Raw genomic sequence first — 27,905 nt, 5'->3', positions numbered from 1 at the left:
TATTTGTCTTTGAACAGCGCTGCATTTTTAAGTCTTCATTTTCCATCACCTCATTCTAGGTTTGAGGGGGTGGGAGCCACATCCACTATGAAACCTTATTGTATTGATTGGTATAAATATGAAGATGTGGTTTTAATGAAAATGTGTGCGTGTATGTGTGTGAATCAGAGAGAGAAAGAGAGAGAGGCAGAAGAGTATTTATAGGGCTTTTGGTTCCTCTCGGTCTGATGTTTGTGTTGATGGATTGGGTGTTTTTTGGTCAGGTAGGCATTCGGGCCGCTCTCAGCAGGATCCCAATGAGTGCTGCATTGCAGTGAAAAGCAAAGAGCAGACATTAGGACTCAGTGTTTGTGTGTGTGAGAGAGAGTGTGTCGTGCTCCCTTGACAATAATACATCTTAATCAGAGCACACAGTTCTGCTCTTTGCCCCTTACCTTCTGGCTGATATACTTCCCGTACCATAGCAGAGTAGGGCACGCATATTTATTTTAATAGTATTTACCATACTTAAACATGCACAGTGAGATACAGTTAAAAAACAGAAGACTAATAAGCAAAAATAGTGATGATAACAGATTTGAATAATGCTTATTTGCAAACATCCCATATTTTCTCATGATATTTGAAATATTAATACACTAATACCAGGTGTTGCCTGATTCATGATGTTAATGGGACAGAAATGAACATTCTATCATCATTTACACATCCTCTGTCCTTTTGTCCATACAATGAAAGTCAATGGGAACAAATGTAGTTTTGGACCCCACTGACTTCCATTGTACGCCACCATTTTTTTAAGGAATTCATTTATTCAGCAAGGGTGACATTAAACACTTGTACATTTTTACAAAAGACTTCTATTTGAAATAAATTATTTTCTTTTGAACTTTCTATTAATCAAAGAAACCTCATTATCAAGTATCACAGTTTATATTAAACAGAACAACCATTTTCAACATGTTTCTTGAGCAGCAAATGAAATTAGTGTAAGGATAATGTGACACTGAAGACTGGAGTAATGATGCTGAAAATTCAGCTTTGCTGTTACAGGAATAAACTATCTTTTAAAATATATTAACACTGAGAACAGTTATTTTAAATAGTATTCATATTCCACAATTTACTGTTTATTACAGCATTTTCAATCAAATAAATGCAGCCTTTAATAAGCATAAGAGCAAAAATATTTCCTTTCCTGTTCCATATAGATGAAAGAAAATCATACAGGTTTAGAAAGACGGAAGAGGATGAGTAAATGATGACAGAATTTTCATTTTTGGGTGAATTATCCCTTTAAGCAACAAGTTATATTGAAAACATGTTAACATCAGGAATCTTATCTCTGGTGTCGAGGCAAACCGTGAACAAAACAGTCAAAATAAGAGCCAAATCAAGTGTTTTACATAAAGAAGACTTTATTGTCTTTTACATACATCTCTAGTATAATATTTATAGATTCAATAATACCAGTACGTCAAAAATAATAGTTATAGTTATTATATATAAAAAACTAAGCCTTAAACTACTCTCTTTACTTTTTAAAAACATAAACGTTTTTATATATTAATATTTGTTCTGTTTTATAATCTGTCAACAAAAATAAAAAAGTCACAGGTTAATGAGCTTATCAAGTAGCTTTTGCTGTTTTTAACACTGACGGTATACAGGAGGATTGATGGTTTGCGATGTGTGTTACGTTCAGTGAGGGAACAAATATAAACTATGAAGTCCTCTCAAATGAAACGCAACAATACAGGGAACGTGAGTGTGTGGTTTGTACTTTCAGCAAGTAGAGGTTCAGTGTGAAATACCTGGTAAGAAGAGAGGCATGATGGTTTATATAGTCCAGTGGTTTTACCTCTCAGTCATGGCCCAAAAACAGAGAATGTGAGGGCATACCTTGCTTTTTCTACTGAAACCAAGCAATTGTGGGCTCTAACAGAGCCATAGGGCCTTTTGAATCAACAGATAGACATTGAAAAGAAATCCCATTTTATTGGTGAACAATAAAATGGGTTTGGCAATTGCAAAAAGCATTGAAATGGTCAGGATATGTGTAGCTTAGAAAAGCTTTGTGATTGGGCCGCTTGATTTCGGCAGCAGTGAGGGCAGAAACACCAGACGCGACAGAACTCGACACAATGGAAGCCTAAAGCGTCTGGCTACACAAGTCTCGGGTGCAGCAGCAGCTTTCTATGTGCTTCTTTCACATCACACAACACCGCATCTATACGAAAAGATCAGTAATGGGATACTGAGAGACACGAGGGGCTCCCGCTTTGACTTTTGACTTTAGCGACTACATAGATAGTTATGCATTTAACTACCATACTTTACACATGGCCATAGTCAACATAATAAATAAACGGTCATCACACAGGTCTTATTGAAAGCCAGGCAGTGATCGATATGACGTGACGTCATTATCATTCAAATTTCGGGTAAAACTTGAAATCTGCCAGCCACTGACATTCAGTATTGCTCTTTACCTTAACACATCTTGAGAAATGCCCTTGTTCTTAGAGGCATTAAACCAACTTGGTAATAGGTGTTTGCCTGCTTGTGCAAGATTTTGGCACACTGCAAAATATCATTTTAATCACTATTTTTATCTGATTGTTTTTTAGTAAAAAATATCTAGACATCCTTAAATGAGCAGAACTGCATAAGACTTGTTTTGAGAGATTATATCTTTAATTAAGTTTTCTCCCCTATAATCTCTTCTATCAGAATCCCTTAAAACAAGCTGTATAATATCTGGTGTAATTTAGGCAAATTTTGTGTTTAATAATTATATATACTATTTTGTACTGTTTAATATTGTATGATGTTTTAAGCATATATATATATATCATTTAGTGAAGTTTGTGCTTAAAATAAATTTCTGAAAGGAGAAAGAAAACCAAAAATTTACAACAACAAAAAAATAGGTACAGTATATTCTCTGAATCCCATCCAAATATCTAATGCCGTTTTGTTTAAAGGATGTTTAGATTCTTTACTGGAAAACAATACAAAATAATGAATTTTCTTTCTTTTTTTTTTGCAGTGAAGATTGATTGTGTGTTTTGTGATGACTGTAAACAATTTGAGTCATAGCGTCTCAGTCCCATTTCAATTTTTTTTTCACCTGCTTTCGTTCAAAGGAGGTAGGTCTATTTTGTTGGCAAAAGATAGATGATTAAATCTCCCATTTGAGAAATCCTTTTGGCAATCGTGTTATTTCCAGCTGTTTGCATCCCAAGGAATCCCTCCTCCAGACCTCGGTTGTGCAGGGCTGCAAGTTGTATTGGGAGACCATCAGGAACCAGCGTGGTGAGGGAGGGGGACGAGAGACACTGGCTGCTCTAAAAAAGTTATTGTCCTTCAATCACACTTTTTCGTCCTCGCCTTCCATTTCTGTCAGTGCAAGTTAAATGAAAGCATCAGGGATCCTTTTTCATGGCCCGGGTCCCAGCGCTGGATCCAGATCCAGTCGAGGTCAGGAGGCATCAAAACTATGGGGTAAAATGAACAGTTGATTAGGATGGAATATGAGTTTGTATATTTATATATAAAATGGCAACATGAAGTGTTTTAGTATGCATTCATGTTTTTTTATTTTTATGTGTGTGTGTGTGTGTGTGTGTGTGTGTGTTTAAACTTTTGTGTGCTCAGCAAAATGAAGAGGGCAAATTATTCTAATGCTTTCCCTCAGGTTGAATTATTCTGCCATTAAATCTGCTGCATCATTAAATATTAACTTCTCTGCTAGTTTCTGTTAGATGGAGCATCTGAGAAGGATCAAGGGTCAGTTACCCCACATACCTTGCAGAACACAGCCAGTAAAACGGCCTCATACTAACATAAAACCACACTACTATTCAAAAGACACTTTTAATGTTTTTAAAGAAGTCTCACATGCTCACTAAGGCTTTGTTTATTTGATCGGAAATACAGTAAACACAGTAATATTGCGAAATATCATTACAATTTAAAATAACTGTTTTAAAATGTAATTCCTTACATTTTCTTGTGATAGCAAAGCTGAATTTTCAGCATCATTGCTCCAGTCTTCAGTAGCCGCATTTCCATTACCCTTCAAATTTAACATTGAAATTGCGAATTGAAAATACAACCAATGGAAACACGTCCCATATGTAAAAACTCCCATATATCGCACAAAAAGTATTTACGCTCGCATGAGGTGGTTTTTCAGGCAATTTGAACAAGGAATATTTCGCAAAACTCCAATGGATGATTTTTTTTTTCCCCGCATTTACAGGTCACCTGGCATATGTAAAAGTCGATCATAAAGAAGGCGCGGTCTGTTTGGACAGACGACGAGAATATTACGGGAATACTGGATTCTAAAAACAACAAAGAAATGCCACAATTTATCAAGACCTTGAAGCAGATATGAGGGAGAAACACCTCAAATGTGCCGCTCTCAAGTATAAAGGGCTTTCCTTGCCATTAATGCTTGGATAACACTCCTACGTCTCCTTCAATTAAAAATAATAACTAGTGCGGTGGCTGGGATATACGTAAACCTTTTATTTTATTTTTTTTGTGAAGATTCTTTGATGAATGGAAAAGTTCTAATGAACATTTGACCAATTTAATGCATTCTTATATAAAAGTATTATTTTGTCAAAAAACTTACTGACCTTAAACTTTTAAACAGTAGTGATACTACACTAACCTAAGTGTAAACACACACACAAACACAAATGTATAACCATGTGAATCTTCAGCATATGCCATGATAATCCTCTTTTGAGCATTAGTAACATGCAGACTGTACAGTACAGATGTGAACCTTACCTGTCCCAAAGCCTGACACTTCTACAGGAGCTGCTGCAACAGCCAGCCGATATCAGGGCTGCAGAGGAAAAGGATATATTGAGCATTTAGATGGTTAATTTAATATTGATGTTTAAAATGTGCTATTAACAAAATAACAGCTCCTTTAATAACAATACACGAATAATTGCTTTCCAGGCTACACTGGGTTCCTCAAAAAAATAGTGGGCTGACTCACTGACTCAGATATAATGGTATTATTATTCACTTGTTTATAGACCAAATAACCAAAATGACTGTTTTACATAGCCTTTTTGGTGAAGATGGCATGAGGCAACCTATAATTTTCAGTTATACCTTGTATTTCAATTTTTTCTGTTTGGTTAAATGGGCAGCACCAGGACATTTATTGTAAAAGGGAAAATACAATGTTTCAATGTGTCAAATGAGGTTAGCAGCATTGTTTTAACCCACACACATGGTATTAACGTTAATGAATCAGACCAAAACTGAGTCAAACTGGGATGTTTTAAAGCTTTGTTTTAGACAAAATGTGTGGAAAGTCTGGTAACACTTTATTTTACAGTGTGCTTGTTACAGCATGTATTTACTATGGTAATAACAGTAAATTAAGCACAATTACATGCAACTAACCAAACCCTAACCCTATAGTAAATACATGATGTTAATTATTGTTACTCAGTATTTAAATGTATAATTACACTGGAACAAGGACACCTTATAATAAAGTGTAAGGAAAGTTACCATTGCAGTTTAGTTTTTGTATTTTTATGTTTTGATGCATTTTGAGAAATATAGAGTGTGTGAGCACTGTTTCTTTCAGAGAAAGTAATATTTCTCTGTCCTGTGTCTTTATACAAATATCAAATAACGTGCAGTGTAATTTTAGTGTTATTTATATACAATTATAGTGTTTATTAATATGTGGATGCTTTTCATATTCATATTTTATTTTTCTGTCAGCTTTGTTTCAATGAATGAATACCATTTTTAATAGTTTTAGTTAGCAATAACAACACTGGTTACATGTCATCCAAATTAACACTTTATTTTGTTTCCCTTCTTTAAAAAGGAACTGAATGTGTTAACTATAAAACAATGAGGTTAATCATGAATTACTATCATTATTGACACTGAATGCTTTGACGGCCCTAGTTTCCTTTGATCAGTTGGCCGAGTCTGTTTATTTGTTGCCTAAGATATTGATTTTACATTGATGTTGAGGCTAGTATCTTACCAATGCCAAAGTTTGGTATCGATCCATTCTTAGCTTAAAGTCACTTTGCATCAAAGCATTAGCTGGATGCATAAATGTATACATAGAGCCAAATTAATAAATGGAGTTGTGGAAGTATTTGATAGCATTTTTCAGAAATAAATAAGGAGATAAAATGATAGGCTTGATAGCATGAATGTTTTGTCTTGTTAACAAACTGCTATTTAATGTTCAAACAGACATGCACACCTAAGAGAGAGGATAAAAAGATAGGGGAGAGAAAGAGAAACAATGTGAAAGAGAGAATAGCCTGCTCTAATCCGTGTTACGTACAGTGTGATTGAACCAGCAGGAGGTGTGACCCTGAGTGTCTGCTGATGAAAAGTACCTTCTGTCTAAGTCAAGTGTCACTTCTGTAGTGGAAGGACTCTCTCTGTCCCTCATGTGCACGCACGCACACACACACACACACACACACACACACACACACACACACACACACACACACACACACACACACACACACACACACACACACACACACAAGCTTTAAGGAACCTCATTCTTGCATCCTTGTGAACTCCATATTCACATACAGACTTCACACATAGAGATAGGTTAAGAGCTTCTTCAGAGTCAAACCAAAAAGCTATTTGGTTTTCTATATTGATTTACTTTTCTTATTACAGTAATACTTCACTGAATCCCAAGAGACATATGTCTGTCTGTCTGTCTGTCTGTCTGTCTGTCTGTCTGTCTATCTATCTATCTATCTATCTATCTATCTATCTATCTATCTGTCTCTCTGTCTCTCTATCTCTCTATATGTCTGTCTGACTGTCTGTCAGTCTATCTGTAGTAGTTTTTGAGTAATGAAAAGTAATGTAAATAATGCTACTGGTTTTCCCTGCTGAATGTGTTCTTAAATACACGCCCTTGAGGTTTTTATTTCCTTTTTGAAACTAACCAAATGCCATATTACATTGAAAACTGACCGCTAATGCCGGGGACACACTTAACGACTAGCTGAAACATTCTAAGACTGAACACACTTACAGACTGACTGTTTCCAATGACTGCAGCAGATTTTAAACACCGACTGAACGCAACTGTCTCTGACTAGGCACGTTTGGGCATAATCAGTCATAAGTATCAAATTACATTCATAATCGGCCTTACAGTTGTTAAGTGTGTCCTCGGCTTAAGTGCTTTGTGTTCGTTTTAATGTTCTTTTGAAAAATAACAGGTCTCTCCAGGCCAGTTATGTATACCCGCTTTAAAAGTGTTTTTCATATATCTTTGCTGGGTAGCCATAACCATAAACATCAAATCATTTCCAAGCCTGCAGTGAGAATCAATAAGTATAATCAAATCAAGGAGCTAACATTGCCTCAAAAATACAGCTTTCAGTTCAATACAATAGAATTAGTATGACAATATAGAAGAAAAGTTATTTTTAGTGTGATCGGTTTCTGGAACATTGAGAACTACAGAGGACCTAAACAAGTATGTGTTTGGGAACAAACTGAGAAAGTTACTTATTTTACTGCAGAAAGATGCAGTTATGTGCCCAAATCATGCCTAAACCGAATACTGCTGAGCAAAAACTCCCATTTGATGAACATACCTGATCTATTTAAAGCCTAATAGTTTGCAGGGCTCCATCAGTGTAAAGTAATAACATTATAATGGTGCGTAAGGGAGCAGAACAGTGGCGCATGAGATGAATGAAGGTGCTTAAACCTCTGACCCTCTTCTGTACATGTTGCATTTGTCAATATCTATAAAAAAAACACCTCTTAGTTCAAACTGTCTCTGCCCTCTGGTGCTTCAAATGACTGCAATAAATTGTACACTTACAAACACATAAACTCACCCTACCCTGAGACACACACACAAATACTGGTAGTAAGCAGAGATGTTTTATGGTACAATTGTTATTTGTGAATGTAAAACATTATGTCTATAATAAGCACAGAAGCTTGAAGATGTTAAAGGTCTAAAGAAAAGAAAAAGTCCTTAAAACACATAAGCACACACTTCAGTTCGGTGTGTTTGGAGTAGAAACTTTTCCTCAGGCAGCAATGAATTTGTTTTATTGACAGAACTGCCTTTTTAGCTTGTTTGTGACCTTGCTCTTCAATTAAGGCATTAAGATGTAAACATAAACTAAAAAAAATTCCCGGGTATGCCGCTTGCATATAAATTGTATTTGCATTTCCTGAAGGAAATACTAGTGCATTTAAGATAGCAAAAAATAATGTTCTTACGTTAGCTTAAGTTTAAGGCTTTGGATCTGCATCATAGACTGTAAAAAAATATGGCCGATGCACCTTAACTCTCTTCTATTGTAGAGAAGTCAAGCCACCAATGTCCAAATATGGCACTGACATCTTGGAGCCGCGGTATCACTCGCGCAGAATCGGTTAGCACACTTTACTGCAGAATAACTCATTATGTTGGTGTGTAATAAACAGTTATGGGAAACTAAAGTTGAAGCTCCAAACTCCTCCCGAAAATCCTGAAAAAAGTCAGTTGGTGGCTTAGTGACTACTTCACTCAGAGAAGCTGTGAATCTCAGCTATCAATCATGACATCACACTCATGTTTTTATAGCATCAAATAACTAACTAAAAGCAAACTTATTTAAAAAACGAAGGCATGAACTTACATCAGCGTGATAAAAATGACCTAAAATGACAGAAACCATCTTTGGAAAAAAATTATTTGAGGTGTAATTTGATTGTTTAATTTGTCTCACATCGCATTAGATAACATGGAGAGGGCGGGGCTTATTACCTATACTGCAGCCAGCCACCTGGGGGCGATCGAAACATTTAGGCTTTGCTTTTCTGGACTTGCGTGGCACACTTGATCTGCATAAATTAAATGCCACATCAGAACAGCTTTAAACTAAACCGTTATGATGTGTTGATTACTGTCAGCTACATGAGAAGCAACACGTGACGCAAATCACGAAATCCGAATTCAGTAAGCAAATATACAACAACAACAACAAAAAAAACAATGCAATTGAGCATGTCAGTTAGATTTTGAATGGTAAACTTTCTCAAGAGGAGATTTTAGAATTGTAGTTATAAATTTAGTAAAGTATAAAGTTTATAACAATCATAAATAGAGAGACTGAAATCTACAACAGTGGGTTCAACCTTTGTCAATCCTCATTTGTGGATAGAGAGACAACTGATGTACAAAATTTACTTTTATATTTTCATTTACATATATATATATATATATATATATATATATATATATATATATATATATATATATATATATATATATATATATATATATATTAGGAGCGTTCCGAAAATATTTTTACTGAACTTATAGCTTCTTAACTTTAGCTTTGATTTGTCTTTCACAAAAAAAGTATAATATGAAATACTTGGCACACTGCAAAAAAGTATGTGATCAATAAGTTATGACAAGATAATTTTTTTCATTGCTTTAATCAAAATAAGTTAAGCAATTTTCAACTTCTTTTATGTTATACAAGATTCAACTCATTTTTTAAAGTCTATTTAATGTCATTTAAGTTGAAACTGTTTTGACTTAAACATTCAAGTTGATTGTATTTAAAAATGTAAGTCAACAACTTTTTTATTTGTTTTTGTCCACATGGACAAGACTCCTGAACTACAAAAAGAGACAATACACCGCAATAAGAGGAATTTCAATACAATGGCTCCTTGCAAGCGCAGTAATGAGCAGCGCAGTGTTGGTCTGGGAATGTATCGGCGATGTCTGAGCAGCACTACGGTAGAATCTTCGTTAACATGGTGTGCTCCAGCAGGAGATGCAGACAGGACATTGATACTCACTTTTAACTGACTGTACATGTGCCCAGTTACACGTGTGTGCATCTACAATATGTACAGTACTTGCATGTTAAATTGAGGCTGATTCAGTGATGTGTATTGTCATCTTAAGCAATCAATTATTGATTCAGTTTCTTTCTAGATTTCTTTCTTTCCTCTTTTTGTTTTTCTCCTCATTTCTGCTGCAATCAGTCAGAACAAGGCTTCCCTGCTGCCCTTCACAAGGTCAGCTGCTGGGCCTCTCATTAAACAATCCCATCAGCCATCTCTCTAACTCTCTTATCATCAGCGCTAGTCCACTGCTGTCTGGCCTTTGAGTTTAAAATGAGAACAGAATGAATATTCCCATGAGAGGCAGTGTAGCAAACACAAATCAATATCTCCCAGTCTCTTAGAATGAAGTATGGGACGTATAGTTTGCTCATATTTTAGGCCGACGTGTATATGTTTTCTCGCATTTCTTGACAGCTAGACGCTTCGAGATTAAGATGAGATTGTCTAGTGGCATACCATATAATTTTATTATCTCTCCAGAGTCATATTGGTTGGACTCAAGGCTTATGCTCTCTGCTGACAAAGAAAAGCCTAAACCTTTCAGACCAGTGAACGGAGGCAGAGCGGAGAGTGTCAGAAAGGATAAAGTAGCCTTTTGACAATAAGCATACAGGAACAATATGCTTCACATCAGTCCACTGGACCTTTGGCCTGTTTGTTACTGGTTGAATGGAGAAATGATGAAACGGAAGCAAAAAGAGAAGTGACTGTCTTTGATGTCCTCAGAGCAGACACGCTATTCTGTTGTTCAAAGAACTCTCTCTCTCTCACACACACACACACACACACACACACACACCATAGTCATCATTCATTACCAATCATAGAAGCAATTTTTTTTGTAGAGACCATACAGCGATTTCAAGGAGACGGCAGACAATACGACTACATCTGAATTGATCAACACACACACTCAGTACTCTGCATATTATGTGCAGTATCATTATCGAGCCGAGCAACTGTATTCCAAAAAAATAGCCCAAGGTGACTTTCAGGATACATTTATCAATATAGTTAAAGGGGTTCTCAGTAAACCATAGCTTATACTGTACCATAGTAGGTAATACTTTGTGAACAAGAGTCATTTTTATGTTAGATGCAATGGAAACAGTCAGGAGTTCAGAATCAGGTTTGAGGAGCACATAAATATTAATGCATTAAACACTCTTAAAAAAAAACATAATAGGAGTGGATTGACTTCAAAGTGAAAAGCTAATGAGAGGAGGAGGAATAGCCTGTTGGCCTACTTTACAGGATGTTCTGGGAGAAAAACCTGATCGCTATCTTAAACGCACTGTGCTCCCTACTGCCCTTACAAGGAATGAATGACAATGAGCCACAACTTCCCACCTCTGCCGGGATCGTCCGGTCATCCTATACTCCCCACTGGACAAGGTCAACTTTTAATGAGCTTTTTTGCAAATAAATCTGAAATCCGGACCTCGCTGACCTCACCAATTTCCTACAGGCAAAAGAGGACAATTTTTATAAGCGCATCTGAGTGACTCTTTTTTAATATTGTGATGCCCTCCGCACAGTGTTTGTGCCTGAATATGAGACAATGGGAAGCCATCAAGGAAATCAGGTCAGTTAAGAGATTAAATCACAATTTGGAGAGGGAGGGGGGTGTACTTTCCCTAGATGTACTTTCCCTAATAATAACAATTTAGAGTGAAGACAGTCGGTGTCTGCACCACACAGGAACACACTCTCCTAATAAGAGAGCATCTTCCCTGAGGAGAACCTTTTCTCATAGTTGTTCAAAATCCCTTTTAAGGTCTAAAATTGCCCTACAAATGGCAAACAGAGGTTTGAAATACAACACATTTTCTGACACATACACGCTCACACACTGGTGGGGGGGGGGGGGGGGGGGGGTGGGCTTGATCTACTGACCCAGCTTCTGGAAGCAATTTCCCTGAAGCACCAGTGTTCATCACAAAACACAGCAGCAATTCAAATTTTCCATAAATACTGTGTGTGTCCCCAATAGAGCTTAAGCACATACTGTACTTTAAAAAATGACACCTCAGATAACCAAAAACCTGTTACTCTTCATCCCCTAAAGACCATCTGCACAAATCACACAAAATGACATCTTTCTCTGTACATTTTCAAGTGCTTCATTTTCACAGTGACTTTTATGGTTATTTTGAGGCACTCTGAAATCAAGTGGAAGCCATTTTAAACTAGCCATTTTAGCTTCTCTGGGCTTTTGAGGGGAGAATGTTGAAAGTGTATTAGTTAATCTGATCTGTCGAGCAAAGACGGATAACAGTAATATTAAATGAATTGATTGTTCTCCCAAAAACCCATCAGTCAAAAATGTTCACTTCAAGACCATTTTGGTAACTGCATCAAGCAATTCACTAAAAAAATCTAACTCAAAAATTATTCAAAAGACAAGTCATATTATGGACCTTTTTTTTTTTTTTTAATGCTCAAGTCATTATTCATATCAATTGCATGAAATGTTTGTATTCCCCAAAAAAATAAAGTAATGTGGGTCTGAAACAAGTGAGTAAGTGATGACAGAATTTTAATTTTTCTTTAAGGATGTAAAACATTTTGCCTGTGCGTATGGATTATGCTTAGAGTTAGAAAGGTAGGTAGATGAGTGTGAAGAAGCTTGTGTTGTCACCATGAGTGTTTATTGTACTACATGCGACGAGAGTGTTCAAATAGTGGTTTGCTGGTCTCCCAGCCTGGTCAGGCTTGTCTGAACTGGTTTTAGAGGGGTTTTGCACGTTTCAGCATGGCTAGGCTGAAAGACCATCTACAGTAAGACTAGGAAACCAGCTTGATTTAAGCAGGGGGGTTTTTGTGTGTGTTATTTTTAGCACGGACAGGGAGTGAAGAGCCATTAGATTTGAAAAGTTGAATTCATTGTGGTTCCATTGTACTTGTTTATTATTGTGGTTATTAGTTTGTCATAAGTCAAAGGACAATACTAATATGGCGATCAATGTAGTATGTAATGGAATGTCTTTATACTACACACCTGTAAGCATTAGGAACATAATTCATCAAGCGGTCAAGAAATAAGTTCTTAATTGAATTCAGTACATACTCAGAAAGTGTGCACACTCATGAGAATTTGGATATATCCATGTGTTGTTGTTTTTTGTGTGTTTTATTTATTTATTTATTTTTATTCAGTTTGTTGCCTAGGACTGCCTCTTAACCATCAATAAACATAATAAGTGACTGATTTGAAAAGCACCAGCAGCAACATTGATATTAGCTTGTTGTTAAAATAATGACATAATACTCTAAAAAGCATAATAATACATAGCAATATTGGGTAAAATAATTAAACTAAACTATTTTAATATACATTTCAAAGAATTGAATGAAATATATGTTTATATTCAATTTCTCTTGAATCGTCAGCCATCTTTTTTCCTCACTGACTTGTTGCAGTGCATTCTGGGATTCCACTAATGATGCCTTATAATGCTGCACATGTCGTCACCTCGCAAGGTTTTGAAATAGAGTCCAAATAACCCTTCAACACTTCTCACACAGGGCTGTTTTGTATGTATATCTCCATCCATCCATCTCTTCCTCTGGTTTTGAAGATTGTAATTCCCTGATATGATGAAATATTTATGAGCATAAATTGAAAAAGGGGTCATTTAGTGTGGCTGTATTTTCCAAACTCCGTCAGCACATTATGAATTTCAAAATGCATGTCAGGTCATGCATTCAGATGATTTATAAAGCACGCAATAGCACACTGTTTACGCTGAAGGGAGTCCATAAATACCCACAGTTAGCTGCCTGCACACACTGCCCTCCTCCCACAGAGAGCACTGCATGGTTTGAGGTTCCTCCCTGAGTATTACCTCTCTCATCTGCATATAAATTTCATTAATTTTAATGGCCTTACCAATTACCTGGCTCTGTTGGCCAATTTCATTGTCTGTGTGTGGATGGAGAGATGGAAAGCAATGGCCTGTCGCCTTACTGTGCCTCTAGCTGTGTGCTTCTATGAAAGCCAGTCTCTTCCAGCTTCCATTCTGTTAAAGTTACCTGCATGTGTGTGCACTTGTGTATTAGCTGTCCACCCGTAGTTGAATCACAGTGATTGATTTAATCTGAGTGGATTTTCTAAAGATTGGAAACAAAGTGTAGCCTTGCCACACTGCAGTATCCTAAGAAAATACAGTATACTAATTTATTTGCACACATAACTCAGGATGGTTGCGTAATATGACACACAAGCTGAAATGAACTGCTGCCTTGCGTCACATTGAATACAGAGACCTTAAATAAGGCTGAAAGACCTTTAGTTTAGTCTTTTATTACACTGAAACCACACATTAGCGTCATTGCTGCAAAGTTGTCATCATTTCCTCACAAACAACATTGGACCCTATTGACTTTCATTGTATGTACAACAACAAAAAAATCACAGAGACAATCTTTCTTTTTTTTTAAATATCGGTTGTGTTCCACAGAAGAAAGAAAGTCATACAGGTATGGAATGATATGAGGGTGAGTAAATTAAGACAATTAAAGATTTTTTGGATGAACTATCACTTTAGGTCTTGTACTGTATAGCCCTATTTGCACGGGATAAGTATTACCTGGTGACCTATTGTCATTTGTAATAATTGCGGAGGTTGTCTGTGATCTTAATCCCGGGCGAATCGGCCAAGTCTGTAATTTGTAAAGTAAAAATTCCCCCGCAAATGACCTACCATATTTCGCCAAACAACGAGGTCCTGTGATAATATTAGTCCCGTGCGAATCGGCATCTCTGTGATTTGGCGGGGTCGTTTATAATTTTTTCAAGGTTTTTGTTTCCTGTGCGTTTTTTTATCCATCTTTCGCGAAGAATGGAGGCTGCTTCTTGGAGTTGGAGTGGTTTGATAGTATTTTGGGTGCTGGGTCATATCGCATACACCATACAACTATACAATTTGCAGAAAGAGAAAGCTGAAAACCATCAGAAGAGCAAAAACAAAAAGAATGATTAGATGGAGATAAATGACTAGCAGCATGCGGTAAGGAACATTCTTCTGTTTATGATATACAGCTAGACCTATAATAACGACAAGACATTTCCAAGCAATAGCCTATTGATATCATATCCAGGAGATAAGTCAGTAAATTTGAGTAAAATCACAGGCTTCGCTTATCCCGTGCGAATGCGCCACACGAAATTCAGAAGTGGGGGGGTCATTTCTAAATCACACGAGGTCCCCAGATAATACTAATCCAGTGCGAATAGGGCTTAAGTCAAAGTTGTTCTTGTCATTGTGTCGATCTATTCTGTGATTCAGTTGTTGAACATCAAGTTGCACATGTCCTGTATTTACACAGTCAGCCCAAAGGAAAAAAATATGTAATAGCTTCAAGAGGTTAAAGTTGGTGTTCTTTCACCACTGAAATCATAAGCAGCATGCTGCTTTCTGAAGCTGATACATGAGTGTCCTACAGTCTTTTTCTGCCTATGCTTAGAAATGTGACACGGCTGTACGAGCCAAGAGCAAAAGTGCAGCGCTTTCACCATGAAAAAGAGTTTCACCTCTCTCCCTGATTCTGTCTCAATCCATCTCTCACTTTTCACTTATATAGCACAGCAGTCTGTTCTTGCCCATAACACAGTACACAAAACCTCCAGTCAGCAATAAAACATAAACGTGCATACTAAAACTCATGCTAGATATCCGTGATAAAGTCCATATATTTCCCACATTGACAGTGGTTGACTTACTAACAAACCTAGCTGCTACAAATGCTAATGTTAGCATACGTGCTAAAAAGTTTGTATTATTACTTCAGGCAGGTTAATGCTGGTCAACTAAATGTAATCAACCAGAACGGTTAAACTAATTAGCTTGGTTCCAGTTTTTGGACTCCAAAAAGCATCTTTCTTTAGTGACAGATATCCTAAAGAATTCTTACAGAATATTTGTTTTTATATAAATCACAAATATTACATATTGGAGTGGATGTTTTCTTGAAAGGGCTTACATTTTGCCATGTCTGCTATATTTCATGTCACAGTTCTGGATAGTTGCTATCAGCACCGCATTAATGCACATGCGTACCTGGGGCTTAAGCCCAGAGCCAGGCTGAGGAATGACCTATAGTGCTGTTGGAGATATGTGTGACATATTAAAATTGAATGTGTTGCTGTGCTTCGCTTAGAGTGTGTGACTGTGAGAAGGTGGAGATTTGTAAAGTTGAGCATTTGCCTCTTGCCTGACCGAGCTATTGTGCTCATCATGAGCAGTGTGAGACGAGAGCCATGAGATATAATGAGAGTAAAGTGGAACAGAGTTAATACAGTGACACACAAAGTAGATATTCAGCATGTAGCTGGTCACTGATATAAATGGGAATGTTAACAAATAGCTTTCTCCATGGTATTTTAGACTTCATTGTCTTGTACCTTGAGTATTCATGCTAACACTAAAAATTTAAAAGGTTTTATCCATTAGCAGGTCATCATATATCATGCAGTTTTGAGTTGACAGTTAGTCTGTCCCAGCTTGCTAATACATTACTACTAATGTTTATTTTATATCATACTGTCCTTCCCTTCCTGAGCATTTCTTTTATATAGCTACAGCAAAATCATGGGTTTAGTTCCCAAAGACTGCCTGGACTAATAAAAATGTATGTACATTACCGTTCAAAAGTTTGGGGTCGATTTTTTAATATATATTTTTTAATTTCTTATGTTCACCATAATTTATTTGATCAAAATGCAGTAAAAACAGTAATATTGTACAATTTGAAATAACTATTTCTATTTCTAGAGATATTTCTATCTCTATTTTCAGAATCCATTACGCCAGTCTTCAGAGTCAACTGATCCTTCAGAAATCACTCTAATATACTGATTTGGTGCTCCAGAAACATCTTATTATCATCAATGTTTATAACAGTTGTGCTGTATTATTGTGGAAACTATGATGTTTTTTTTTTCTTGATTTTTTGATAAATATAAAGTTCAAAAGAACATCATATTAATTTTTTGAACTGCTTAAATGCATTAAATGTGTAAATATGCTCACCACCATCACAAAAAAAATTCCAGTAAAACTATCAAAGCATTCTAAAAACAAGATGAGTTAACGAAGTAAATTATATTGCATAAATTGAAGGACAAAATGAATAAATCTTTTTTTATTTTAGAATTTATATATACTTTTTTCAGTAAAATAATAATATGAATTCATTCATTCATTCCCCATATTGAAAGTCAATGGGGTCCATTGTTGTTTTGGATTACACTTGGATTACTACATACCTAAACTTGCAGTGACTTGAACTACTAATTCACACCTACACACAAACACCAGCCACTAGTACACTCTTATGTCACTCCCAAAGGTCAACAGACTATCATTAAGTGTGAACACCTTCCCATTAACCTGATATTGATTTCTCCTATAATGATATCCCATTTCCGCAGCATTTCCAATGAAAGTAAACCTCTCCCTGCCTGCATGTATTTTTCTTCTACTTCTTTAGAGCACATAATGCTAGGTTAAATGTGAAAGCCCATGAAAGAGTATGAAGCCCATGAAAGAGATCTGTAGATTGGGTAAATGCTCTGCAGGGACCCTGACCACTGCAAGCCCTCATGTTCCCTCTTTCTGAGGTAGCAATCAATGGTTTCTCACTTACGCCTTGAGCCAGCAGGAAAATAAACAGGGGTTCTAGGTAGAGAGTGGGCTGAATGTGGCCCTCTCAGCATGAATTCCTAATATCTTACATAATCCGTCCATGTTACCGGGCAGCACAGAGGCTAGTATTGGTAGAGATGGCATTGGGATCATTTAGGAACACAAGGCTTTTGTAGGAAAACTTGAATATCTTCCAGAGAATGAGAAAGATCAAGGGCTATAATTTGAGATGAATAATGTATATAATTTTCACAGAGATTAATTAAACTATTGTTGTAAGATAGTTACAACAGGCAGCAATAGCAAAGAATTGAAGCTGACAAAGTGTCTTGAACAAAGACACTCACTGTCTTATACAGTCTTAGTTTTTTTTACAGTTGCCTCTGTTAGGATAGCATAACAGATGTAAATGGTAACTAACTACACATGCTATGTAAGGTGGCATTGAGTTTAATACTCATTTACATTTTTCTTTCAGATCTCAAGATTAATGCATAAGTAAGATAAATCTCAGGGAAATGGACACAAAAGTTGCTTTAGCAGCCTGTCTGGAGGACATTGTTGAAACAATACTCTACTGATGCAAAAAAAGGAATATTGTCAAAATGATTAATCTAGCAGCAAATACCAAACTATTAGAAACCGAGAAGGTATTTTAAACTGTAGGAGGTAACAAATGCAGTATGTATTGTTCTGTGCATTGTGTTTTTTAAAAAAAGGAGAAGATCAGCATTCATTTCAGTTTCAATTATACATTTGGCAGACACTTTTATCCAAAGCGAGTTACTTTCATTCAAGGTAAGGTATTTTAACAGTTTATACAGTACATTTCAAACCCATTAACTTAGCATTGTTAGCGTCAAGTTCGACTGTTTGAGTTTGCATGTGGATTACATATGATACTGTGAATATAAGGGTCAGACAATGTCATATCAGATCAGACAGTCGCTAAAGCTGATTTTGACCCAATTTTGATCATAGCTTGCTTATTTGCTGTTGATACCCTAAAAATAAGGTCTGTAAAATGTTTCTTGCAGATTGTAAAATTTTCATATTTTTAGCCCCCTAGAAGTATTCATTATTTCCAGGACAAAATACAGCGGTTTCCCTTAAAGTCCAAATGGTTCAGAGACTCCTTGGGGTAAAAATATAAAAACATTACCACTTATTTTAGAAAAGAGTTTAAAAATTCTAGACATGGGTAATATTGGGGCACTAAAAAAAGACCCAAGATACTAATAAATTATCTTAAACCATTAACTTTGATTGACTTTTTGAAAAGAAAATGCCCCTATCCTGAACAAAAAAAAAAAGTCACTGGCGTGATCAATACCGTGACCTATAGACTGACCAGCCTGATCTCACGGCAATTCGTACGAATTCTACGAGGTGGCTAATTTGTACGAATTCATACGACCTCACTCGTACGAATTCGTGCGTTTTTTGCTAAATCGTACCTATTTTTACGAATTGCCCAATTCGCGTGAATTCATACGAATGACCTACCCCTGACCCCGCCCCTAAACCTACCCATCACGTGGGTTTAGACAAATCGTACAAATTCGTACGAGTGAGGTCGTACGAATTTGTACGAATTAGCCACTTTTTTATCACTCGTACGAATTCGTACGAATTGGTCGTGAGATAGCGTTGGACTGACCAATACCATATTTAATATATCAAGTTAATGGCTATATAGTATTATAGAATCTAGTGTTTATTCACATGCTGTGATAAGTAAGGGATAATGCCCGACGAGGTGTCCATTAACAGAAATTAATGGACGACGCAGAGGCGTGAACCGGTTGAAGCTGCTGGTTGGCGGTTGCTTTCGCGAAGTCCATTAATTTCTGTTAATGGACACCTCGAAGGGCATTATCCCACTTATACCATGGTCACTTACGAAAGAAAGAAATATTTAATCAATTAATAATACTTTAATGTGTTTTAGAGTAAAAATCGTGAGGGTTTTTATTTATTAAGTCGAGCGCACTATTTAATATCTCCCGTATACAGGCGTTGCCAAGCAACGTGGCCACAGCAACCCGACCGCAGCAGTTGATCAGTGAGTTTGAGCAAGCGCAATCATTTAGAACTGTCATCAGGCAAATTGACGGGACGCCTTTCCTAGGTGTACATTATCACTTTTTAATGGACACCCTGCAGCCAATCAGAATCGTGTATTCACCCAGACCATGGTATAAATGCAGTTATTACAGTGACTTACTTTGACAGATATAATTTTTAAACCTTGCACTTGTTCTACAATGTAATCCGTTTATCTTAAATGCAATGTTTTCCCCCCACGTTGCAGTAGCAGAAAGCCTGAATCAATTGCTCACTCGTGCACTAATGAGGGATCGATAAACACTGTAGCTCTCCACTTCTACAAGTGTGTTCACCTATTTACCCCAAGAACTCGTCTCATCAGCTTAATTTTCTACACAGCGTACAGTACATAGGAATTACTGCGTGCCGAAGTCTGCATGACAACGAATAGATTATGGAATTAGCAACCGCACACGGTGATCACAGGGGGTCTAAATTGCTGTCTGTTTAGAACGCAGCTTAGCGGGATTAGAATTTTTCATTAAACTATAAAACAAGCAGACAGTCATTAATTATGGCTGAGCATTCAAGATCAGTCATTGGCCAGGTCACAAAGAGCTGAGTAGATTTAATTTAGTACCAGGCTTCTGAGAACTGTTTCCTAACTGTTATACAACCGCTGGCTTCCCAGCAAGAGAGCAAAAAACAGCCGTCTGATGCCAGCCGCAATCGCCAGGGCCTTTATCTCTTGAGAAATGAAAGGCAAATAAATTAAATTCAACTTAAATGTCAAGGCAAGCAATTAGAAATGTATTCCTCAGATTGCAAATTAAATTACTGCAAAGAGCCAAGGCCTTGTACCACCACATCAGCCTGGAACTACGACGAAAGCCCGCAAAGCGTGAAGCGTGAACAGCCAGCAGTGCTTGTTCTGTGTCACATTACAAATGCAAATGCAGCTGAGCTACACCATTATTCATTATTTACACATAGCATCAACGGACGGTCTGATTGATGGACAGTATGATTTCTCAACATCGGGCCCTGAGGAACACTTGGGCGGAAACCCCAAATGAAGCAGATTTATAGGATAACTACAGGTTGTAGAGCTCCGGAGAGGTCAATCAAGGTCAAATGCAGTGTCCTATGTTGGAGAGATCACCGGATCCGGCCGTTTTAAAATGTACTTCACTGTGGTGGCTCAACAAATTATGTAGAAATGAAGCAAGCGGAGTAGAAAGTGCTCAGAAAACGAACTTAAAAGATAGTTCACCCAAAAATGAAAATTCTGTCATCATTTATTCATGTCATTCCAAGACATTTATGACTTTCTTTCTTCAGTGGAAAACAAAGAAAAAAAATCTACATTCAATAAAACTTATTAGGGTCCAATGTGCATTTTGGACTCTGACTCTGTTGTCTAAATTACATTCTTTAAAATATTAAATGTAAATGCAAAATAATTAAATGTTCGGAACTTCATGACGGTGAGTACAGTAAATTATGACAGACTTTCATTTTTGGATGAACTGTGCCTTTAAACCTTGTTTGTAACTTTCTCTGAAATTAAAGTAACTTCTGTAATCCAAGTAAGTTTATAAATAAAAAGGCAATTATGGTTCTTATGAGATTGTATTATTTGTCAAGCAACTGTCAAAGTGCTGCTGCTGCACAGCCTTTACATGTAAGTGTTAAAACCTGAATACTTTGCTTGAAGTTCTAAGTTTTCAATTTTTAGGCATTTAAAAGCAAATAACTTAAGTCCTTCACAGAACACCTAAAGTTTCTCTTTAAACTCTTAAATCAAACTGCTTGCAGCTGTCATGTTACTGATACAAGTTTAATGTCTAGTAATCAAAAAATCATTAGAAATTAACCTAAGGGACATAACATTGTTTAATTTCTGCTTTTATCCCAACTCTTGACAGAATGACAAACAAGACTTTGCATTTACATGAAAAGAGTTTCCTTCATAAATCTGAAAACAGAATGGCAGCGTTTTATGTTGCACTGGGTTTGAACTGCACCAGGAGAAATAAAATATGCTTTTTAAACATTCACAAACCTATTTTTAAATTAGATTTGTTGTGTAATTCACTGAATATCATGATGCCAACAAGTGGCCTACACCAGAACCTCTCTGAATGTATAGATACGGACCACCTCATGTCAACTAGAGAGGCTGGTTCAGTCAAAGCCAAAAACATCAGAGTTACTGTTGACTGCAGGACGCACCCCAGAAAGGGAGGAGAAAAAGAGAAATCTGAACGTCAAAACCTTCTTAAAGGGATAATCCAGGCTGACTGGCCACGGCCAACAGGGATAAACTGTAATTCCCTGCTCAGAATGTGAGCATGTGGTTTTGGTAAAGAACACAGCTCCATGAAGAGTGTAAATTACTTTATTTTTTTATTCATTAACCAAATACTTTTTTTTTTTTAATGTGTATTTATGACTAATTAGACACACTGGGGATTGTGAATCTCTACTGAAATGCAAGTTCTAAAGGATCTGGACCAGTAAGCAAAACTGAGGGTATGCACCAACCCAGAGCATCAGTGGAAAAATTTAATTGGATCTGCATTATTAGGAAAAGAGAGTTTTGGTCTGAAGAAATAACGAAAGAGCACAAGAACAGAGAATAATTGAAAGGAAGGAAAGAGAAAGAGAGATAATACAATAGCTTATTCTCTCTCTGTTAGCTGGTGGTGTCAAAAGAGGTAAATCAGCAGCAGGATGGATCTCAGTACAGGCTGTCCGGTACCAAGCTTGTATACAAGGCCTTTGTGCGCTCAGAGTGGAAACAAACCACAGGAAATAAGGTAAATGTAGCTTCTAAAATAAATCAACCATCCATCTGCCAGGCAGGATACCTAAATAATTCTATTGCCAAGCTTTTGTACAATCTATAAATCAAAATGTCACATTCCGAACCATCCTTCGTGAGTATAGCAGTGCTGTTTCTAGTTTGAGATCCTCAGAGCATCCATTTAGGTCAGTGAACTCAGGTGTTAATTAGCAGCTGTTATTTTCCTATTAAATGCAGTGCAAGGTAAACAGCAAACAGCTTCAGGTAGTGTCCCATGGCCTTGGCAAGCTGCACAGCTCAGCACTTCTCCTCCAAGAAATCATTAGCAGAATAAGGTTGGAGAGAATGCTACACATCAGGAGGAGAGTCTGATATTCCCCTCTTTTATTCTGCACACATTCACATGGTTTGTCCTCCAATAATGTACACTGCAGCTTTTGTGATATGTCAGCATCTGCTCACAAAGCTATCAACTATCTATTTAATGCAAATTTGTATTAAATTTATAATTCACACCATGAGGATTCACAACATTTTTTCTTTGTATCTCAGTAATGTAGTAAAGTGTAATTCTAATAGGATGCAATAACTTCGATTAGCATAAGGTAGCTCAAACAGAAAAGCAAGACACTAGCAATGTTTCTATCCAAAGTTACGAATTTAACTTGTGCGCATATTTGGAATATCTCATAAAACATTTACGAATAAAGCACTGTTTCCATCCAGCGAGTCGAAGAAAACAAAATAGTCAATTTCTGATAAACTGGCGATAAATATCACTAAGAAAAATGGAAGTTGCTGCAGTAGAAGCCACTGTATATAATCATTTTTGTCATGTTAACTTGCATTCAGATGCCTGGTGTTTGTGAATGCAATCGTGTGAGGCGTTCTGGGAGGGAATTATACAGAACCACTTCAACAGACTTTGCTCAAGCATTACAGAATGATCAAAGCAGCATTTTAGATGCTGTGCAACGAGATCGATCTGCTGGTTGGTCCAGTTATGCCGTCTCATCGCAAAGTCACATGTCTTTTTTGATGCGCATCAAGGAATTTATTCTGTAAAAGTGTTGCCATCATAGGTTATGCTCATGTTTTCAAATCGCATAAAAACATTATTGAGTGCATACGTTTTTTATTTGCAATTTTAGAATTTATGCGCATCTTGGCATTTCCCACCAGTGTTTTTTTATGCGATATGCCAAAATGTGCTTAAAAATAGTTGGATGGATAGCTACTAATGGCACCAACACCATGGGTTGAATAATCAAGGACGGCATGAAATGATCAAATTTATGTTTTGAATAACAGGTATATAAAAACGCCTGCCAAGTGCATATTTTTTTCTGTAAAACAAACTTCACTGTTCACATACTGCATACAAATTTTGAATTTTCAGAACGCGAAAATAAATCCAACAGAAACTACGAGCAACATCACCAAGTTGATACTACAAAAATTAACAAGAGTGACAAGAGCCAACTGAGATCTGTACCAGCAGCATGTGGTGTGTGTGTGTGTGTGTGTGTGTGTGTGTGTGTGTGTGTGTGTGTGTGTGTGCAAGAATATGTGGTGTTTATGACCCTTCCGCTGGTGTATGTAGCTGTATAAAACTTACTGTCGGAGATGAAAAACTGTATTCTGGGTGAGTAAGATGTACGTGTGTGTGTGTGTGTGTGTGTGTGTGTGTGTGTGTGTGTGTGTGTAATTCTGTTATTCAAGAGCATTTGTGGGTTGCAGCATTCAGCTTAAGCACCTGGGTGGGCACCATTCAGAATTTAATTGAGAATGCATTTAAAATCGCAATTCAAATCCTGAATTTTAATTAAGACAGCAAAAAGGATGCAGAATTGCAATTCGAATCTGGATGCAATAAGGTAGAATTAAAACAAATTGAAACTAAAATAATTTCTAGTTAATAAAATAAGAATTTAAAAAGATAGATGTACTCATGGTAACATAAAAACAATGGGCCTTTCCTCAACACTGCTCCTCCTCAAGTGCTGCTGACTCATACACTATGCCACTCCACTCACCTGCGTGCATATGGCAAGTACAATGGTGTCCACTCCTGGTCCTGCTGGGCAGCAGTGTCTTCTGGCTTTTGTTGGGCCTCTGAGTATTTTGGTCTTTGATTGATTGATTACAGTGTTCCCTCAGCTGGGTTCCAGAGCATACAAAAATGGCTTCGGAGGCACAGGTACAGAGGCCGATTGATAGGAGGTAGCTAAAGCCTGTTAAAATCATGGCCCAAGAGGACCAAGACTGGACACCACCGACCTTTACCAGAGATGAGATGTTCTTCTCTAGCCAGACACTAAAGCCCCCGTTCTATCTGGCCATTGCCTTTCCTGAACTGAGCAAAGTAAAACTAGACTAAATGCAGATCATGGCTGGCTGAATGGGATGGTTTAGTGCCTGGCTGGGAATTGGGACTTTATGTGCTCCAGAATGAAGGATGACTATCCCCTCTGCATGTGCATTCAATTGGCACTCCATATCTCTCTGTGGGTGCTAGAGCAGGCTCCAGTCGGACCCACCGTTCATACCGCTATAGATGCTCCGGTGATGAGGGGACATCTCTTCTACACCCGGCCTCTTCTGTACCACCTCTCGGCCGGGGCTGCCAAACTTGCTGTGCTGATGCCTCGACAACTCTGGGCTCCCAGATATGACACGTCCCTTCTGTAGGTGTTCCGGTGTCCCTGATAGAATCTGTTTGGGCTCTGGACTCCCACACATACTTCCCATGCTAGCCCTGTGCTTCTGGAAAAGGTCCGGGCTGCCAGGCGGCTGAGAGGACACCAGCAAGTGTTTCGAGAACTGCTCCGGACTGCCTCTCGACAGGCTCTTGCCAAGTTTCTCTGGACTGAAACCCCGTAGGCCCTTATGATCCGGACTGGAGAAGGACCCACAGCGAGACCGGCACACTTGGGGATAGGTGTGTGCAGCATACTCCTGGCTGGTGCTATGTCTGCGGCTTGCATGCTCAGGACCCGGTGCCTCCTCCCCTGAGCCTGGCTTATGTAGGTGGTCAGGACTGCCTCCAACCGGGCCGCCCAACAGCTGCTGCTTATGTGTGAGATGATCAGGGCTGTCGGTGCTGCCCGCGCTGGAGGTACTGCTCCCGTCACCCACATCTCTTAATAGGCCAGGCCCAGGACCGCTGGCGTGAGACAGGCTGCTCTGGCTATCGATTGAATTCCTACAGCCGGCTGGTCCCCCAGTACCAGCTGACCTGCCGGTACCTCCAGAGCCCTTCTCCTCATCCAGCATAAGGCACAGCTCTCTCAGTTCAAGGTTCTCCCTCACTACTTCCTCCTGCCTCTGCTCCAGCTCTTTCAGCTTCTGCAGGTACAGTGTCACCTCCTTACGCATGATCCCTGCGCTGTAGCGGCCCAAGCGTTGCCACTCCCTCGACACCTTCTTTCCTTTCTGCCGGTCATCATCCAGAAAGCAGCAGAGATCCCGCAGCTCCTGGTTGTCCTCTTGAAGCTTCTGATTCACCTCCTGAAAAAAAAAATCTATGACTCAACACTGATGTCTAAGCAGAGCAAGTCTGACTGGTGAAAGTGAAGTTAAACAACGCTAATGTATATTTAATATATACTTTTGTGACTTGAGTTGTCAATATGGGCCTTACTTGATTATGTATTTTTTGTTTATTTTTGCATACTACAGAAATATTACTGTAGTGGTTTTGTTGCCATCTTCTATGAGAACATTACATGTAAGAGGCATTTTACCCCGGTGGACCTTAATGCCCATCACAGACAATGCATGTGCCAGGAGCTGAATCTTAGAAGAAAAAAATATTTAAAGCTGCACAACATGCTGAAAGGTCATGTGTAAACGTGTAAGATTGACGCTTTTTAAAAAAATATTTATTTTATACAATTTTTTTTTTTTTTTTAAATAAATAATTAAAATAAAACTATCTTTTTGTTTGATTAGTACCAAAACGATGTGGCTTTTATTTATTTCGTCAACATAAGATGCAGGCTAGCCTTACCTTCAGCCCTCGTATCTCGTTGAGGTGCTGCTGAAGCCTGCGGTTCACCTCTCGGATGAGATTGCTGTGGTCCACTATAACGCTCATCTTCTCGGTTTCGGATCTGCGCAGCCGGCGAACCAGCTCCTCCTTGCTCCATTTCAGAAGCTCCTCGTCCGTGAGTTTGGAGAGATCCTCTGAGGGACCTTCTGCGCTCTTAGATATGCTCGACTGCAGCTGAGGCTGGATGGGCTTTTCCATTCTCCCGAGCAACTTATCGAAGTGCGAGGCTGTAAAACAAATCACCGAAAAGCAGATCAAATCCTTCGTTGGTACTTTTCCGCGAATTCCCCCTTGTTAGTATCGAATTTTTGTGACTACCATTTTAAGGATAACTGTTCTGCCCATGCTGTCCCCTCTGAAGACAGGGATGCAGCCCTAAAGTGCCGGCGAATACTTCTCCCCTTTATGCACTTGCTGTTCGGGTGGACCCTCTGTCTCTATGTTTCCATCTGTCCGTCAGCATCCTGTCAAGCCCAGTGCCGTGCTGAACCCCTGCCTTCTGTCCGCGCGCATGAGGAAGACGCACGGCCGGTCGCTTCTGTGCTCGGGGTGCGTGACAGCAGCCTCTCAAATTGCTCGACTGGCTGAGTTGTGATTTCTCTCTCTCTCTCTCTGTCTCTCTCTCTCTCTCTCGTTACACGCCCCCTTCTTTTGGAGACAACTAACTTTTTGTTAGTGGGCGCCACCTGGTGGTGATAATTCAAGTCTACATCAAGTTGACCATTTTTTGAAGTCATAGTTTAGATCTGCAAATTTACCATAATAATAATAATAAATTTAAAATAAATATCAGACTGGTTTGATGGTCTTAAAGACTGTATTTATTTATTCATTTATTTACCTCTTAAGGCGAGACACTACAGGTGAAGATATCACTGAGAAACGTCTCCAGTTTATTACTGGCATAAACATAAGAAAAAAAATAATTACAAGTTTCGTGTAAATTATGTTTTAATATGCAAATGAGGCCTTGTATACTTAAATATACGTTCATTTGAATACATTTCCAAAAACAAAAACTTCGAATTTGGAAAGGAACAGGTTTTAGAATTCTTGGTTCTATTTGTTGACATATTAGATGAAAGGGCTTCTACAGAGGGGATTATGGATATCTTATTTTGTGCTTTAGTAGGCCTAAATTATAGAATACTTACAATTGCCTTGAAAAAAAATCTTTTTTTTTTTTTTTTTGGAGTAAAATGACCTGTAACTCAGGATAGGAATGATATATCAACAAATCCCTCTATAAAAGCCTTCAGAATATAGTTAAGCATAAGGCTGGAAAAGTTGGTGCATGCAGGTGCTAAGTGGATATAACGTTATCTGACTCGAGAGTGTGAGCATCACAACAGTCACAAAAACTGCAAACGAACTGTCCATGTTTGTTGTATGTCCATCTATGACTAATTGAATCTAATAA

The 27,905-nt window shown here is 37.9% G+C and overlaps 1 protein-coding gene across 5 annotated transcripts; it reads right to left on the bottom strand.

Moving 5' to 3' along the window:
* Nucleotides 1-1,665: 1,665 nt before the first annotated feature.
* ccdc85a (coiled-coil domain containing 85A) lies at nt 1,666-27,114 on the bottom strand. Of its 5 annotated transcripts, none has more exons than XM_079855780.1 (5): nt 26,804-27,068; nt 26,444-26,712; nt 24,981-25,941; nt 4,810-4,867; nt 1,666-3,500 (listed from the first exon to the last, which is right to left on the bottom strand). In XM_079855780.1, exons 2-5 carry the CDS (start codon nt 26,681-26,683, stop codon nt 3,485-3,487), a joined length of 1,275 nt encoding a protein of 424 aa, XP_079711906.1. In that variant the 5' UTR covers nt 26,684-26,712; nt 26,804-27,068; the 3' UTR covers nt 1,666-3,484. The 5 variants fall into 5 exon arrangements, 4 of the variants coding, with proteins under 4 accessions (XP_079711906.1, XP_079711904.1, XP_079711905.1 ...); XM_079855778.1 differs by having other exon boundaries at nt 24,972-25,941; nt 26,804-26,865; XR_013819562.1 differs by having other exon boundaries at nt 24,468-25,941; nt 26,444-27,114.
* Nucleotides 27,115-27,905: the final 791 nt, after the last annotated feature.

The sequence above is a fragment of the Squalius cephalus genome (genome assembly GCF_949319135.1).
Source record: "Squalius cephalus genome assembly, chromosome: 21".
Lineage (NCBI taxonomy): Eukaryota > Metazoa > Chordata > Actinopteri > Cypriniformes > Leuciscidae > Squalius > Squalius cephalus.
The sequence above is the reverse complement of the archived record's forward strand: the minus strand, read 5'-3'. Positions and strand labels throughout refer to the sequence as shown.

What these genes read in the sequence shown, in the direction of transcription:
- ccdc85a (XM_079855777.1), bottom strand. Translation starts at nt 26,683, where the DNA reads ATGGAAAAGCCCATCCAGCCTCAGCTGCAGTCGAGCATATCTAAGAGC. An exon ending in ACGAGATACGAGGGCTGAAG is followed by an intron (nt 25,942 to 26,443) that starts GTAAGGCTAGCC and finishes TTTTTTTTTCAG; the next exon opens with GAGGTGAATCAGAAGCTTCA. An exon ending in CATCTATAGCGGTATGAACG is followed by an intron (nt 4,868 to 24,971) that starts GTGGGTCCGACT and finishes TTTCCTCTGCAG; the next exon opens with CCCTGATATCGGCTGGCTGT.